This window comes from Sitophilus oryzae, unplaced genomic scaffold (genome assembly GCF_002938485.1).
Source record: "Sitophilus oryzae breed Bouriz unplaced genomic scaffold, Soryzae_2.0 scaffold_1193_pilon_pilon, whole genome shotgun sequence".
NCBI lineage: Eukaryota > Metazoa > Arthropoda > Insecta > Coleoptera > Curculionidae > Sitophilus > Sitophilus oryzae.
The window spans coordinates 64416-79927 of record NW_022145830.1 but is presented as its reverse complement, the minus strand read 5'-3'; the positions used below and the strand labels follow the sequence as shown (position 1 = coordinate 79927).

General features: G+C 30.5%; 2 protein-coding genes across 2 annotated transcripts in view; both read right to left on the bottom strand.

The window, feature by feature from the left end:
* The window catches only part of LOC115891740 (engulfment and cell motility protein 1), a 14591-nt gene extending 8806 nt beyond the window's left edge, over positions 1–5785 (bottom strand). Inside the window, exons 1-7 of the mRNA XM_030912281.1 lie at positions 5014–5785; positions 4834–4963; positions 4621–4781; positions 4250–4412; positions 3884–4191; positions 524–651; positions 346–461 (exon numbers count right to left, since the gene is read on the bottom strand). Of these exons, the coding sequence (XP_030768141.1) occupies positions 346–461; positions 524–651; positions 3884–4191; positions 4250–4412; positions 4621–4781; positions 4834–4963; positions 5014–5637 (1630 nt within the window). The 5' untranslated portion in view covers positions 5638–5785. The remainder of the gene's footprint in view (positions 1–345; positions 462–523; positions 652–3883; positions 4192–4249; positions 4413–4620; positions 4782–4833; positions 4964–5013) is intronic.
* Positions 5786–7565: 1780 nt separating this feature from the next.
* LOC115891739 (enoyl-CoA delta isomerase 3, peroxisomal) lies at positions 7566–9092 on the bottom strand. Its single transcript, XM_030912280.1, has 2 exons — positions 8481–9092; positions 7566–8425 (listed from the first exon to the last, which is right to left on the bottom strand). The coding sequence occupies exons 1-2, from the start codon at positions 8767–8769 to the stop codon at positions 7965–7967; spliced, it is 750 nt and encodes a 249-aa protein (XP_030768140.1). The 5' UTR covers positions 8770–9092; the 3' UTR covers positions 7566–7964.
* Between the last annotated feature and the right edge of the window lie 6420 nt (positions 9093–15512).

The window sequence follows — 15512 nt, the reverse complement described above, 5'->3', positions numbered from 1 at the left end:
TATGATATGTCATTCTATTCAGAGTGTCATTTTCTATCGAATAAAGTAAAAAAATACCCAGGGTGCCGTTTAAAAATCAAAAGTTGGAGTCATTTCCAGTGAAACAGGAAGTGATCAAAAAGAATTGAATTCATCAATCAGTCCTAATTTATGTCATATACTAACATACTAAATCCCGCTTTTTTATCTGAAGAAAATAAAAGTTATAGGGGTGAGCCACTTTCGAGACGCACCCGGTATATTGTGTGTAAAACTGAAGTGAAAATTTTATTTGATACTTGATGACGTGCACGCCAACTTTTATTGGTATCCCTATATATTTACAGGGTTTCTTTAATTATTTACCTTCTATTAAAAACGCTAAACGCTGCTGTTTAATTAGACCCATTATTTCAGGAGTAATGAGCTCGCGAAGTTCGACAACTGGTTTAGCATGACTCTCCCATTCCTCTCTACTATTTCTATAAAAATAAACAATAAAAAATCAGTAAAAAATATGATTTGATAATAAATCCATAATAACCTCTCAAGCTGCCACAACTGAGTTATCTCAGAATAAGTTAAAGACTGAAGCTTAGCTTTCAATTGGTCTAAGGAAGGAGGAGATACATCCAAAGCTCTACTAATTTGCTCCCTAACAACACTTGCCACCTATTACATAAAAATACTGGATAATCAAAATTCTTTGAATTAGGTGAGGCGTTAAAATATTTTATTTGACCTAGACCTTAGATCAGCCTACTTGATAGCGGCAACTGACAAGCATGATTATTTGTTTTACTTATCACTATTATCATTGTTTGATTCACAGGTCACAAATTACCTATAACAGATGCGAAAGAAAGCGACTGCATCGGAAACCGCTCGGCAAACCCGACACGCCTATTGAGTGGTGTAAATACACCAGTCGTTTAGTCCGGAAACCTATGCTGTGTCGTATTCGCTTGCTGGAATGACATAGTACGTGGTTATATGTTTCTTTTTAAAAACGCGTGTAGGATTTTTGTTAACTTTTGAACTGTTATTTCTAAGTTTTGGTAATTTGTATATCTTATTTAAAATGGGATGCAAATGTGTTTATTTATAAGGAAAAAAAAGATATTTATAGTATAAAAAATTAATTTATTTAACAAAATTTAATTAAAAATGTGACAAAATAGTTACCTTTCTATTGGTTCTATCGGGACTTTTTCGACTATATAAATCTTTATTTGTAAACTTTATACATCAAATATTTTCAATCTAATAAAATCATTTAATGATGTAAATATCAGAGGAAATTTCTCACATGGGTGGTCAAATTTTATAGTTTTCATTATATCAAACAGCCTCTGAGAAATGTTTTCAACTCAAAATGCCTTTAATTATGTTTGACTACATCATTAAAAAGGGTCTTCAAATACATCAATGTGATATTTGTCTAAAATTTGCAAAAGAATCCGAATCTCTGGATAACTCGAAATTATTTACTCGTTTGAAAAAAATTTGTTCGTTTTATTTTATTTACAGGCTGGAAAAATTATTTATATTAAATTTTGTAATTTTTTAAATTTCATTATCCAGTTTTTTAACGTTTACCCATTACCTACCTTGACGAACATGGGGAAAACGAAGGTCCTTTTCAGGACCACAAATATTTTGATTGAGAAAAATTGGTAACTTTTTTGGATTAAAAAACAAAAGTTGTTAATATAATACCAATTTAAAAGTGTTTTAGTAGTTTTAATACACACTATGATATAAAATTTATTATTATTATAATGTACATTATTAATACTATTGTTCATTCGAAATCGCATTAAGGCCCAATTGCAACAATGATTTAAATTTTTCTTAAAGATAAGTAGAGCTTAGAATGAGCTGTATTTATATTTACTTTAATATTCACCTTAAATGAGGGAATTTGACTGATACAATTTTTGAATTTGAATTGTTTTTAATGATACTAATAATTTTAGTTCAATTTTTAATAAAATTCATTTAATATTAATAAGAAATCGAAGAGATTTGAAACCTCTTTTAGCGATTTATAACATTCTCAAATGAATTACAGGTGCCCTTATTTTCTATGAAAATCACACAGCTTTTTTCATAGTCGCTGCAGTTCCTATAGCTATAAAAAAACTAATTTTTTAAGGTGTGAAAATTGCGACACACGCTAAATGGACTTGATTTTCGTATGTCTCGAGGTCTGTGGACCTTTTTGTATGCCTCGATAACATATTGGTGCAGATTATTTTCACCCAAACAAATAATAACTCAAACTATACATTGATGCGGATTGTCTATGAACTCTTTCTGAAGGTCACAGAAACCTGAACGCGTAATTGGGTGTTCTTTCGCATCTGTTATAGGTAATTTGTGCACACGTTTTTATAGGCTTGGAGCATTCTTCGCCGGTGCTGCCACCATCGGAGAATACTGTAAACAGCCGACTAAACAAATACACGGGTTTAAATAGCTAGTACACAAAAAAATTGTTATAATATTATTTGAGAAGTACAGGCAGTCCTCAATTTATGTCGTTTCGTGTTACGTCGTCGTTTCGAGTTACGTCGAACAAATTTTTGTCACTATTCCTCAAAGTTACGTCCCACTGTTTCGAGTTACGTCATTTTTGAAAGAACGATCCAAATTTTAAAAAGATGTTTGGACATAAACAATAAAATTTTAGCAACATACAAGCAGGGTTGACAGATCCTCATAATGAAAAAATTGGGACAGTGTTGATCGTTACTTAATTAGCAACTATTACGACTTTTGACGATACCCACAATAAAAGTTCCAACCAAAAAATAAATATATACTTTCTAAATATGTCTACTTTACTCTCTGGTATTTCTGTAGTTGTCATATTAGTATATATGTATTATATTTACTGTTATATGGATAGTTAAAAATACTTTTTTTGATTAGATAATGAAAAAACGGGACTAAAAATACTTGCCCTAATTTGTTTTTCATAAAAAAAATACTTTTTATTTTTTTTTTTTCAGTTTTTTTTTTGTTTCTTGTATTATTATAAGTTTAACTACATTACAATACACTGTTTCTCATACCTCAATTATTTAAAAATACAATAATATTAATATATACAAACGCACATCTCTTTGTTTTATCGTGTTTTTATCTTACAAAAGTACCTAACTTCTCCACTTTCTATAGGATCTTATGACAAAATAAGATTCGATTAGCTTCGTTTCGACTTAAGGCGCTATTTTGAAGAACCTAACCTGCCGTAAGTACAAGGACTGCCTGTATTAGTAAGTGCAGTTTGTGAAAATTCTAAAAAAAATAAATCTTCATGTCTTCAGAAAATCTAATATGTATTATAATTTATTATTCACAACAACGCAATTATGTTCTCCTGTTCGTGCTAATATTTTTTCGGCAATCATTTGAAATTATCACAACATAACGCGTCGCCCAATTTGGGTTCTTTTTTGCTTAATTTTTACTACCCGAAATAGTGTTACATCACACAAACTTTGTAACTGAGAATTTTATACTTTCAATAACTGTACTAATAAAAACTAAAATACTTAAATATATGACAACCAGGACTGCCTGAAATGTAGAGCCGGAAAGTTCCGATTTCTGCCGTGCCGGGCGCTGCTGTCGAAATTTTAAAAATCGATTGAAATGCACCAAGCCTATACAAAATAGTGTGTGCTAGCTGTGAAATATTATTTGAGGACACAATTGTCAGGAATATGGGTTACATAAAAATATGACAGATTTTTTAACAACAGTTTGAAATAGTACAAATCTAATAGTTTAAGGTAATATAGATCTAACTTAAATATAGATAGTATTCCACCACCTAATCTAATTACAAAATATTTAGCATGCATGGGACAATTAAAAAGACATGTTATCTTACTTTTCCAAAATCTTCTGCTGTAGCCCTCATTTCCTTCCAAGTTTTATTCAACAAAACTATACAGATACAATAGCATTCTTCAAAAGGATGATCATGAGTAAAGAACAACGGCTGATAAGTATCACATTGCTCTGAAGGTGCTTCTCCGATTTTTAACAGCTCACAAAGTATTCTTACCAACTCCACACTAGCCCTACCGAAAGGACACTCATGTTCATCTGCCCTACAGCTATTCTCTAGAACTAGCTTAGTGTAGTTTTCTGAATGATTTCGAGCAAAATAAATCATGCAGTCTAAAGCCAAAAGACCTGTAAAATAAAACAAAAGTTAATTTCAGTTAATAGAAAAGCAGAGTTTTAATTTAACCTGGAGGTGTCTCAGTAAAATCTAATGCTGGATTTATATCATTTTTAAAACCCAGTTTTTTGTAATCTCTGGTAAAAGCCTGATTGCCTCTCAAATTTCCCGCGCCTTCACTATCAAAAGCAATCCGTCTCAGTTCTTTGATTTTGTCATGGCCATCTTGATCCTACAGAAAATAAACAGTTTAGTAAGAATTATTGAAGTTTACAAATATTTTACAAAGTAGAAAGTAAGCACAATATAGTACAGAGAAAAAATAATGTATATTGTGTATCAAGAGATTTACTATAACAAAAAAATATAAAAAAATTCATATTGTAATTGCATCAACAATTGACTGAATTAACTAAAAAAAAGATTAAAAATACACACACCTGTTGATCCATTTTTGTCAACATTCTTTGTTCTAAAAGACCCAACATTAACGTTTGTAAAACATACAACTGATGTGCCATTTCAGCTCCACTGGAAGCTCCAGTTTGTAAAATATGGTTTTGAATAACAGTACGAAATTGCTTAGATGTAAGAGTCTGAGCTAAAATCATCACAGGTAAGATACTAACAATGAAAAGACAAAAGAAAATTACCTAAAGTTCTCCTCTTTGCTGAGTCAGCTCTATATAAAAGAGCATTAATTAATGCCACTGCATTTTGTTGTACAACAGGTGTAGCTTGTAAATGCGTCAATAAGGAAGCTATGGGAATCTCACGTTCCACCTGCAATAAAATTACAATAAAAATGATTTTAATTATCTTCCTTAACTAACCTGGCTGTATCCTTCAGTACTATTTAATATAACATTTTCAAGGATTGATAAAGCTGCCTGTGTTACTTGAGCATCCTGAGAAGTGTTTACTAAGTTAGCTACCCTTGAAATAAATTCACCATTAAGTATATCCCAAGAAACAATACCAGGCTCCATTAATTCCACAAATGACAGAAGTGTATGAGCTAAAAGAGTGCCTTTGCAATTGCCCTTCTCGATTTGTTTAATAATCAGTGTCAAGCCCTGTTTATTAATAAACTCTAAAGCAAATGTCATATCAGCACTCAGAACAGAAAGTTTAGCCATAGCATTTGCTTTCTCTTCAATAACGCCTGTGTTCAGTTTCTGCAGGATATCTTGAGCTGTTTTAGATGGTGAAAAATTCAATCTTAACACAGATCCATTTTTAATCTCGTTTCGATTTTTTTCAGTGATGTAGTTATTGTTATTGCTATCATTGAATTGTAGAGCGTATTGATCGGGATCTGTTAAATTCCAACCGTTGCACAGTTCCTGAATTATTGCTGCCAGTGGCTGCTTTTGATTAAATTCGGTTAATTGCGGTACCTGATCGGTCATTTCGACCGCAATTTTAACTATACACGAGTCCTTCATGGCTGGCATTTTGTATTTCTTACTAATTCAATATTTCAGAGATTCATAATTCATTGCATCTTCATTGTCTTTTCTGCTATTCAACTTCAACTATTAATTTAAATAATATTTTTGTTTACAGCAGGACACTCCCACATCTATTTATTTATTAACATTGACATTGACAGTTATCAACATCAACATGTCAATTTTTTACGCCACAGAGAAAGAGTCATCACAGAGTGTAAAAAAACTATTAAAAATTATAAAGTACTATGCAACACCAAAAACTGGAATTTTTGTCACAACTTTTACTCCACTTTTACTCTATCTATGGTCACAACTTGACACTTCAACGATCTTAACCTCAATTTTTTAATAACATTTGGTCATTTGTTCTCCTAATAACTTGTAAATGTTTTGTGTTTGTACTGCTTCAAAAGTTCTACTTTTATATTTACAGATAGGTTTTGATGCTGAAATTGGGAGCTTAATCTGGCTTAATCAACTTTTCTGTATGTAGATTGTTGCTATTTCTTATTAGGAACTATGGGTGATAATACAAACCAGAATCCTATTGATGAAGTAACGGTAAAAATGTAGTCACATAAATACACATAAGTCACAAAAAATGTTCTACTCGAAAGTAAAATATTGTTTAAATCTACAGAAAAGATGAGGTGGAGGAGGGTGAGAATAGTCATGTCTTGTAAATGTTGGAGAGCATTTGGAGAGCTAAAAGTAGAAAAACATTCAGATCTGGAAGATACAACTAAAGATGACTGTTCAAAACTAGTTAAAAACAACAAGAGATGAGTCCGATTTATACCAAACCAAACCAAACTAAACCCACACATAGTTAACTTAAAAAATATTAGAAACATTTTTTAGTAGAATAAATGGATTGGTATGCAACATCATCTGCTTTTTTCTGTCATCGTTGTCGAAATCTTAACTGAGAAAAAAACAGAGTATAGTTTCAATAACTGCACTAGTAAAAAATATTATGACAAAGCCGCGATTTTAATATTTATTTCAATGTGATTGACGTAAATGGTAACGGGACTGCATGAAATACTTTAGTGGAGCACTTTTAATTTCTGCCGTATCCAACGCTGCGTTGGGGATTTTTAAAATTATCTGAAATGCACCAAGCTTATAAGACTGGCAGTGAGTTTATTAATTTTTAATAAATTCCTACATCATATAGTATACTTACGTGAATCATCAACTTTTTAAATGCTGTTGAATTGTGTTTTATAAAAAATAGTGATATATCAGAAAATTTAAATTAGATCCAAAATAGATTTAATAATAAAAGATTAGTCAATCTTAATAAACAAGATTTGCTAAATCTGGAGACACTTATGTACTACATCGTGTATATATTTTTAATCACATTAATTGAGTAGTTATATTAAGTTCTTCTATTTTTTGAGTCTATTAGTTATGTTTAAATATGTATATTTTTTTTATTTTAATTAACATGTTATAAGTATAATGCTAATTTTATTTTATGTGTACATGAAACAAATATTGTCTACCCAGCAGAAAAATCCACCTATTTATTGAATTAAAATATCAAACTCTCATGGTTTTTCACTATAGAGACTATACTACCGTATGATCGAAAAAAAAACGGCGTCAGCGATGGCTAGGAAATGAAGATCGCTGTCATTTTATGTGAGGAATGTCATCGATCATCATTTCCAAGCCAACTGGATACCGTATGATCGAAAATGGCGTCCAGTTGGCTTGGAAATGATGACGAATGACATTCCTCATATAATTTTACTTATAAAATGACAGCGATCTTCATTTCGTAGCCATCGCCGACACTGTTTTTTTTCAATCATATTGCAGTTCCTCTGATGCAACTTTATCAAATATGGCGGAAAATTTTATTAAAACAGTCCTTGTCTTGAAATAAAACTAAGATGAGAGTGAAAACAGAGTCATTTAAAAAAAACTTTTTCAATATTTTTAAACCCAGTATAAAATCATCTTAAATAAAACAAGTAAGGGTAATCAAATTCACAGATTTATCTAAATGTGGGTATACATCCATCCGTCCTGCGTCATCCGTCACTCTAATCATACTAAAGTATGAATTGTCATTTTTTGAAATAGACCAATCACAGAGACCAATCAAATTGGATAATATCAACAATGCATGATGGATGCATGTATGCACATACTATGTTTATATAATTTCATATAGTTCATTACTTGCATAAGACTTAAAGTCTAGAAACTTTAATTAAAGTGATCCAACAACCGAAAATTGATTACCAACTTTTCTAAATTGTAAGATTAAATGCAAAGGAAATTACAGGAGTTCTAGGATCTCTCATAATTTATAATTTACTTTTAGAAAAATAATTCATAAAAGCCTGTGAAAATTCATCAGATTTTAAACATTCCACTAAACTGAGCATTTCTCTCTTATTACAATCTGATAAAGTATTTTTTAAATTTATCATAATTAAGTGTTTTATTACTTTTACAGAATTCAGAGGTAAACTACCATATTTATATAAACTATCAGTGAATGTTTGAATCTCTTCATGAGGAATTACTTTAGAAACAAAACCAAAATTGTATGCTTCTTGAGCAGATAGCTTTTCGCCCAAAAGTAATAATTCTGAAGCTTTGCTACGTCCTAACAATCTTGGAAATAAATAACTTGATGCCCCTTCAGCACAAATAGCTAGTTTGACAAAGGGTGTTTGAAAATAGGCCTTGTCTGAGCAATAGATAACATCACACAAAGCTGCACTTGTTGCTGCAATTCCTATAGCTGGACCATTAACGACAGCTACACAAAATACAACTTTATATAAATGAAAAGTAAGGTATTATTAAGAACCTACCTATTATTGGCTTTGGGTAGTCAATAAAAGCTTGTACTAGATTTTTGACTGTAGCAAGACCTGTTTCATTACTGGCTTCGCTGAAATCGTTACCGCTGCTATAGAAATCGCCATTTCCTGTTATTATTGTGATAATAACATCGTCTTTTTTTGCATCTCCATTCAATAAGTCTATTAATTTTAAATACATTTGTTTATTTAAAGCATTTTTCTTTTGTGGGCGATTAAACGTAATCTTTCTAACTCCATTTTTCAAAGTAGTTAAAATATCATTTGTATTTGTCATCATATATGCTTTTTACTTTTGTAATACGGCGCTTTCAATGAGGAACGTTTAAAAATCACAGAACATTAACTTAAATAACATTTATTGTAAAAAATATGGAAAAACTATAGAAAAAACAATGATTTCTGATTCACAAGAAACAGCTGTTCATTAGTTCCAATGGTTCCAATGATTAGTTCAATCAGCTGTTTCTTGTTTATTTATTTGTTTCAACAAAACCTAATAAACCATACTCTTTTTAGATAAAATTTTACCAAATTTCGATTTCTGCATATAAAAATCATGAATTTGTGGGTAAAGGTGTGGATGTGGATCATGTGTGGATCCGGTGCACAATCCGGTGGCTGACCTTGAAGCCCATACACAAATTTGCTGCATTTGATCATCGATACCATAGATAAAAGAAAATAATCTACTATTAAGATAGATATGAAACTTAATTGTAAAATTTTGGGTCAAAGCGCCCCTCCGTGTTTTTAGTAGAGACTACGTTTAACCCAGCGCCTTCGCTTTTTCTGCTGTAAATATTTTTTATGTTTATATTTGAATTCAAAGGATTTATTTTTAAAGTTACACTGATATAGGTATTAGTATATCAGAGTAGCTTTAATAAAACATAAGAATATATATATTTTACAGTTTATTTTTTTATTTATTTTACAGAGTTTCATGTAAATGATCGTAAGTCGACTGGCTGTCTAATGTATAGACCGAGATTTATAGATTTTAAAGCGAACGAAAAAAAAAAATCAAACAACGAATACATACCATATATTTTTCTTTTATCTAAGATACATACCTTATCATTTTTTGGTAACACGTGCATTTTTGCAGTTTTGTTAGTTTCTTTGCAAGATGCAACAAAACAAGAAAATACCATTTTTACAGTTAATAAATAATAAAACTATTTCTGACTATGATATTTAAAATTTAGATAGATAGAAAATTAAAAAACAAACCGGTATTTGCAGACGCATGCCCAAATTCAATAAAAATCAAAATTTTTCCTGCGAAAATCGGGCTTATTTCACTGAAAAGATATGTTTTGATTTTTCAGCCATCATTGCCAAGTTGACAATATACAGGGTATTTTCTAACTAGTCTAAAAAAATTGTGGGGTGATTCCTCATGTGTTCTTAAAACAATTTTTATATTTCTATAACCATTGGGTCTAAAGTACTTCCTTTCTGATCTACAGGATGTTAAAAAATTAAAAAAATCGATTTTTTTGCTTAACATAAATGGTACACCACTGCTTTTTTAAAGAAAAAATATTTTTTCTTGACTGGCCATCCTTTTTTCAACAAAATTGATCTTTTCAGTTTTTCTTGTTCATCAAACGGTTGTCAAGAAAAAAATAAATATCCTTATTAAGAGCCCGCCTTAATTCGTTTTTTAACGATTTTTTGTTTTTTAGATTAATTAGAAGAAGTTTCTAATTTTTGAGTGTTAATTAATCAATAAAAATACAAATTCTATAATTAATTTTATAATTTCAGATTTATCTTGATATCCAAAATTAAGGTAAGAAGGATAATGAAAATTGTGAAATGAAAGTATTATGAGCCTTTATTATGAGTATATAAAATTGTAATAATAATAACATTTATTTATATATTTACATTAGAATTAAATATTATCATTTACGGATTTTTTCTTAATGGTTTTAAACTTATTAGAGTTATAAGTCTATGTTTCTGTTTACAGGCAACAATAGTTCTGATTATATATATTGATGTATTGAAGTACTACCATGACGAGTTCTTATAGAACAATACACACGTCAATGGGAGATAGAGGTTTTTTACCTTTTTTTATAGGTTTTTTGACATTTTACCTACTTTGATTATGTTTGTATCATAATTTCTTAAAAATATCAAGTTAGTGGATTAATAGCAATTTTAGACATATATTTTACCGAAGAAGAGTGAAGAGTGTTGATAAGACTAAAATAAGCTTCATATTTTATCTTTTTCTCTTTATATGGGAGATGGTTTGTGTCGTAAAATACATTACAGTACTTAATATCGTGTACTTTGATATTCTTTTCGTAATTTACTGTAATTTCTTGTTTCCTATAATGCCAAACCTTGACAATATGGTGAAGGTTGATTTTTGATCTTATTAGTTTTATACCTGTGTTTACTAGACTAACTTAAGACGTGAGTTTGTGATTTATATTAAGATCTTTCTTAACATTAATTAAGTCTTAATCTTAATACTGTATTATGCTTTGTCTGGAAAATAAATGTTAGAATATATTAATCTTGCATATCCTTCCATCCTTCTATTAGGAAAAATATGGTTTATAAATCATATATGCTAAAAAAATGGCATAAATTAGGTGTAAGAATAGAAAAATCTTAACAAGGTAACTGTTAATGTTGCTGAAGCTGATTCGGATAATTACGGATGCAAAAAAGCCATTTTAAGGCCTCCGTAGTTTTAATGGAATGTTAAGAAAAACTTATTATGAACATGATATGGAGCTACAGCATTTAAAAATTAAAAAAAGAAGAAACTTGGACACATATTCCTTTTAATTTTCCGAATTTTTAATAAAGCACTTTTTAAACGTAGCATGATAACACAAATAATTTAAGCAATTAGATTAATTGTAGGAATCTAGAGTTTTATTTTTATTTAATTTTATTGACTATGAAAATACATAATAAGCGTTCACGTGTTGTGCCAAATATTAAAATAATAATATAATAATACCGTACTATATGATCGAAAAAAAATAGCGTCAGCGATGACTATGAAATGAAGATCGCTGTCATTTTATATGTAAATTTATGGGAAATGTACTCAATCGTCATTTCCCAGCCAACTGGACGCCGTTTTTTCGATCATAATTTGTACTTATTAATATATTTTTTCTTGTAAATAAAGGATTTTTCAGCTTAATTAAATTTCAAATTTGAAAAATGTGGCGTCAAAAGGCGTCTACAGATACATCCGGTAAGAGCTGTCAACATCGAGTCAAGTTAAAGACTTTTGAAGTTATTTTTTTATATAATTCATATAATTTATCTCATATTTCTTACTATTTAACTCGATAGAATTAGTTTCTTATTAAACTAAGGGATATTTATTGAATAAAAACACTTGTTTCTTAATAATTTATTAAAATATTAAAGAAACGCATGATTTTATAGTTCATCTAATTATGTGCGTACCAGATAATTTCAATATAAAATAAGTTTTGTATCATATTTTATACTGGAGGGAATAAATACAAATAAAGACAAATCATTTAATTAATTTAAGAAGCACATTCTACTGAAATTTTAATAAAAAACCATCCATGTTTATTAAAAAAAGTTAAAATCGAGGCATCCATAGTTAATTATTTTATGCATCCAAGAGCAAAAAATTCTCGATCGTGATTGGTCAGTTTCGGTTGCCTGGAGGTTTTGAATTTTATTATCGTTCGATGGTGCCGGATTGTTATAAAATGTCGAAAATCTTTTTCTCTATTTTTGTGAAATTATATTAATTTAAATTGATCACTGGCACCATAAACTGGCACTATAGTAAGGGTTATTTCTATATTTATATTTTTAGTAAAACAAGTACCAGTAATGTTGTTTTGTAGAATTTTTTTTTATTTCTTCTCGTAATTACGTACTAAGCTTATAGTCTTTATTCTTCGTTTCGATGTATTTATAGTATTAAAAATTATTTAAACAGCTTCATTTTATGTTTATTTCATGATTTTTGTGTGTTTATGTTTATAATTACTTATTTGTTTCTTACTTATGATAAGTTATGACAATAAAAATATTTTGCCTTACTTAAAAAAACGATTTCAGTGGAACGTATTGAGTAAATAATAACTTTTGAGAACAAAATTAAGCTTAATTCACAAGAATTTTCCTATAAATAATATTACATATTATTATTAGTAATAAATTAATTTTATGAGCAGCTTAAATTTTACGAATGACTTCAATCTGGCAACGCCGGTCCAGCTAGTCGTTTGAGTCGTTTGCAATCGAAGGATCGGCACGTCCTCCCGTCGGTTGCATCGATTTTTTAAATTTTCTGACGAAAAAGTGCATTTAGTGTACACAACTTATACGTAATCTGTTACTAGTGCCCTGCTTAGCCTCCTGAAAAAGTGAGTACCCGTAATTTTATGTATTTTTTGAGATATTTTAGTTTAAAATTTTTTGATTTTGCAATATCCATCATGGCAGCCTTCTCAATGTTCCCCATTAAGTTATTAATTTTTAAGAATATTGTTTAAATAATATACGTAGATTAATAAATAAGTATGTAAATTAACTATGTATTTTCGGTACTTTCTATACTGCGTGTTACATAAGGGTAAAATAGTACTACATATTTGGTAAATTACGTAATGTATATCTTTGATTTTTTGTTTAATTTTTTCGGTCAAGGTATGTTTAAATAAAATGGCCGCCTGTTGGAATTCCATGTCTTGATTTTTTGTAAATTGCTATTTTTATTTTAAATTTCTTTTTATAGGGCATACTTAGAGCCTTCTTAGAGGTTTTCTTTATTTTTTAAAAATATAATATTCGCATTTTAATAATATTTTGAATGAGTAGGTTTTTTGTATTTAAGTTTTAAATAGGTAGGTTCATTAGGAATTTTATTACGTATTTTTTTTTATTTAAGAATCTTTTACATATTTATGTTTCAGCCTATTTGTAGGTAATGACCTTTAATGATTTCTGATATTGGTATTTTAAAATATATTTCTCTTTTAAAGCGGGTTATGTAATATTACATGTTAAAAAATAGTATTAATGTTGACAAATGATTTTTGCTAATTCAGTATTAGTTGTAAATTTGCATTGCAGAAATAAATCAATTGTTACTGAATTTTTATAAAAATTAAAATATTTCGAAAACAGTAAATATGATTATTTTGAGGTAAATTTTGATCGAATGTTATTTGTCTTCATAGTAGAAATTAAAAATGTAATAAAATATATAGGATGTCTCATTGTTAAAAAAAATATAACTTTAATATTTTTTATTTATTTGAAACACTGTAGGTTTAACTTTTAGCTCTAAATAACATGTTACAACTCTAAAAACTCCTTGTGTATTTTTATTTTTTTATGTGTTACATCATGGAAAAATTCTTTGGATTTTGACCATATTCATCAAATTTATATCCCTTTTTTCCCTAGATCATATAACATCTTTATATTTTTGACATTTTTGGTATAATAATCAAGGAAAAAATATTATAAATTATTGCTGAAGGTATAAATGGAGCATCTCTTTTTTCATTTAAAATAAATATACCTATTTATAATATAAACAAGAAGAAAAAATATTAAACGGCTCAGCCCTCAACAACTCGTAACCGTATACACCAGTGTACACCAGTGCAGACACGCACACCCACACACTCGACACACAACCACACCTACACTAGTGCTATTGGCACTAAAGCCCCAATTTGCAGCCAAGAGGGGCTTTAGGCTCCTGTTTGCTCCTTTTTTTTCCATCATTTATTTTCGTTTTTTCATCAAATTTTTTTTTTCCATCTCCTGGGTTGCACACGGTGCCTCGTTGCATCGTTTGCTTCCTGGATTTTTGTGATTTGGGATCGGTTTCTTCGCTTCCTGAATCCTTACCATACTGATGAAGCCTGAAGGCAGTTATACATCAGTGTGCACTAGTGTAGGTGTGGTTGTGTGAGTGTGTGGGTGTGCGTGTCTGCACTGGTGTACACTGGTGTATACGGTTACGAGTTGTTGAGGGCTGAGCCGTTTAATATTTTTTCTTCTTTTTTATACATTTCCCTCACTATTTCTTTCTCTTTCATATAATATAAACAATATATTATATTGTCGTAATATTTTTATAGGTGTTCGATAATATTTTTATAGGTATTCCAATATTTTTTCTTTTTTTAGACGGGTTATATTAATACTACAACACCACACACTCCTTCCCCACTCACACGAGCATTGCTAGCTCTCTGTGTTGGTTAATAAAATTTCCTAATTCAACATTAGTGAATTTCGTTAGCTGATGCAGTTGGTTAACAGTGTTTTTGTCGGTGTGGATTCCCGGGCTTAAGATGACTCCAGTGCGCGGCGCGGCGGCTTCCCAAGAGAGAGAGACACTCTTGGGTCACCTCCTAACCTGATGTTCGGGCATCGATGACCTGTGTAGCATGCAGAGGTACCCAAAGGGAGTCACCACCCTCTGGTTTACGAGCTAAGTGTTCTAATGCTAGAGGCTTCGGCCGGATACAACCTGGCACCCAAGCTCGGAGACTTCTTCGTGCACGTATTCCGTGACCCTCGAAGAGGCAGGGGCGGGATATCGGACACATTGAAGATGATGAGGGGGGTCCGCCTGTAGAGGGTCCCGGTGGATGTCCGTCCGACGGGTGACGGGGTGACCCAGACGAGGCAGCTTAATTGGGATGGGAACTGACTGGTGAGGCTTAATCGTCGATCAATGGGTCGAATCTGCATAAGGAAGGCAACCAGCACACACTCGCAAGCGGGTCGTGGAAACATATTTTTTTTTTGTCTCTTGGTCTGCCCCGCGTCGAATTTTGAAGGCAGAAAATGTCGGTAGGAGGCGAGCATAACCAGGCCTAACTTAAACCTGTTAAATGTAAGTCTAATTTTTTTATATTGCTTTCTTTAAATTGTAAACTTTTACTGTACTCTCTACCAAATAACTTTTTTATTGCACCATATAGCAGTCAAAATTCGTTTTATATATAAGTGTTGTATATT

What these genes read in the sequence shown, in the direction of transcription:
- LOC115891739 (XM_030912280.1), bottom strand. Translation starts at nt 8,769, where the DNA reads ATGATGACAAATACAAATGATATTTTAACTACTTTGAAAAATGGAGTT. An exon ending in CTACCCAAAGCCAATAATAG is followed by an intron (nt 8,426 to 8,480) that starts GTAGGTTCTTAA and finishes TATTTTGTGTAG; the next exon opens with CTGTCGTTAATGGTCCAGCT.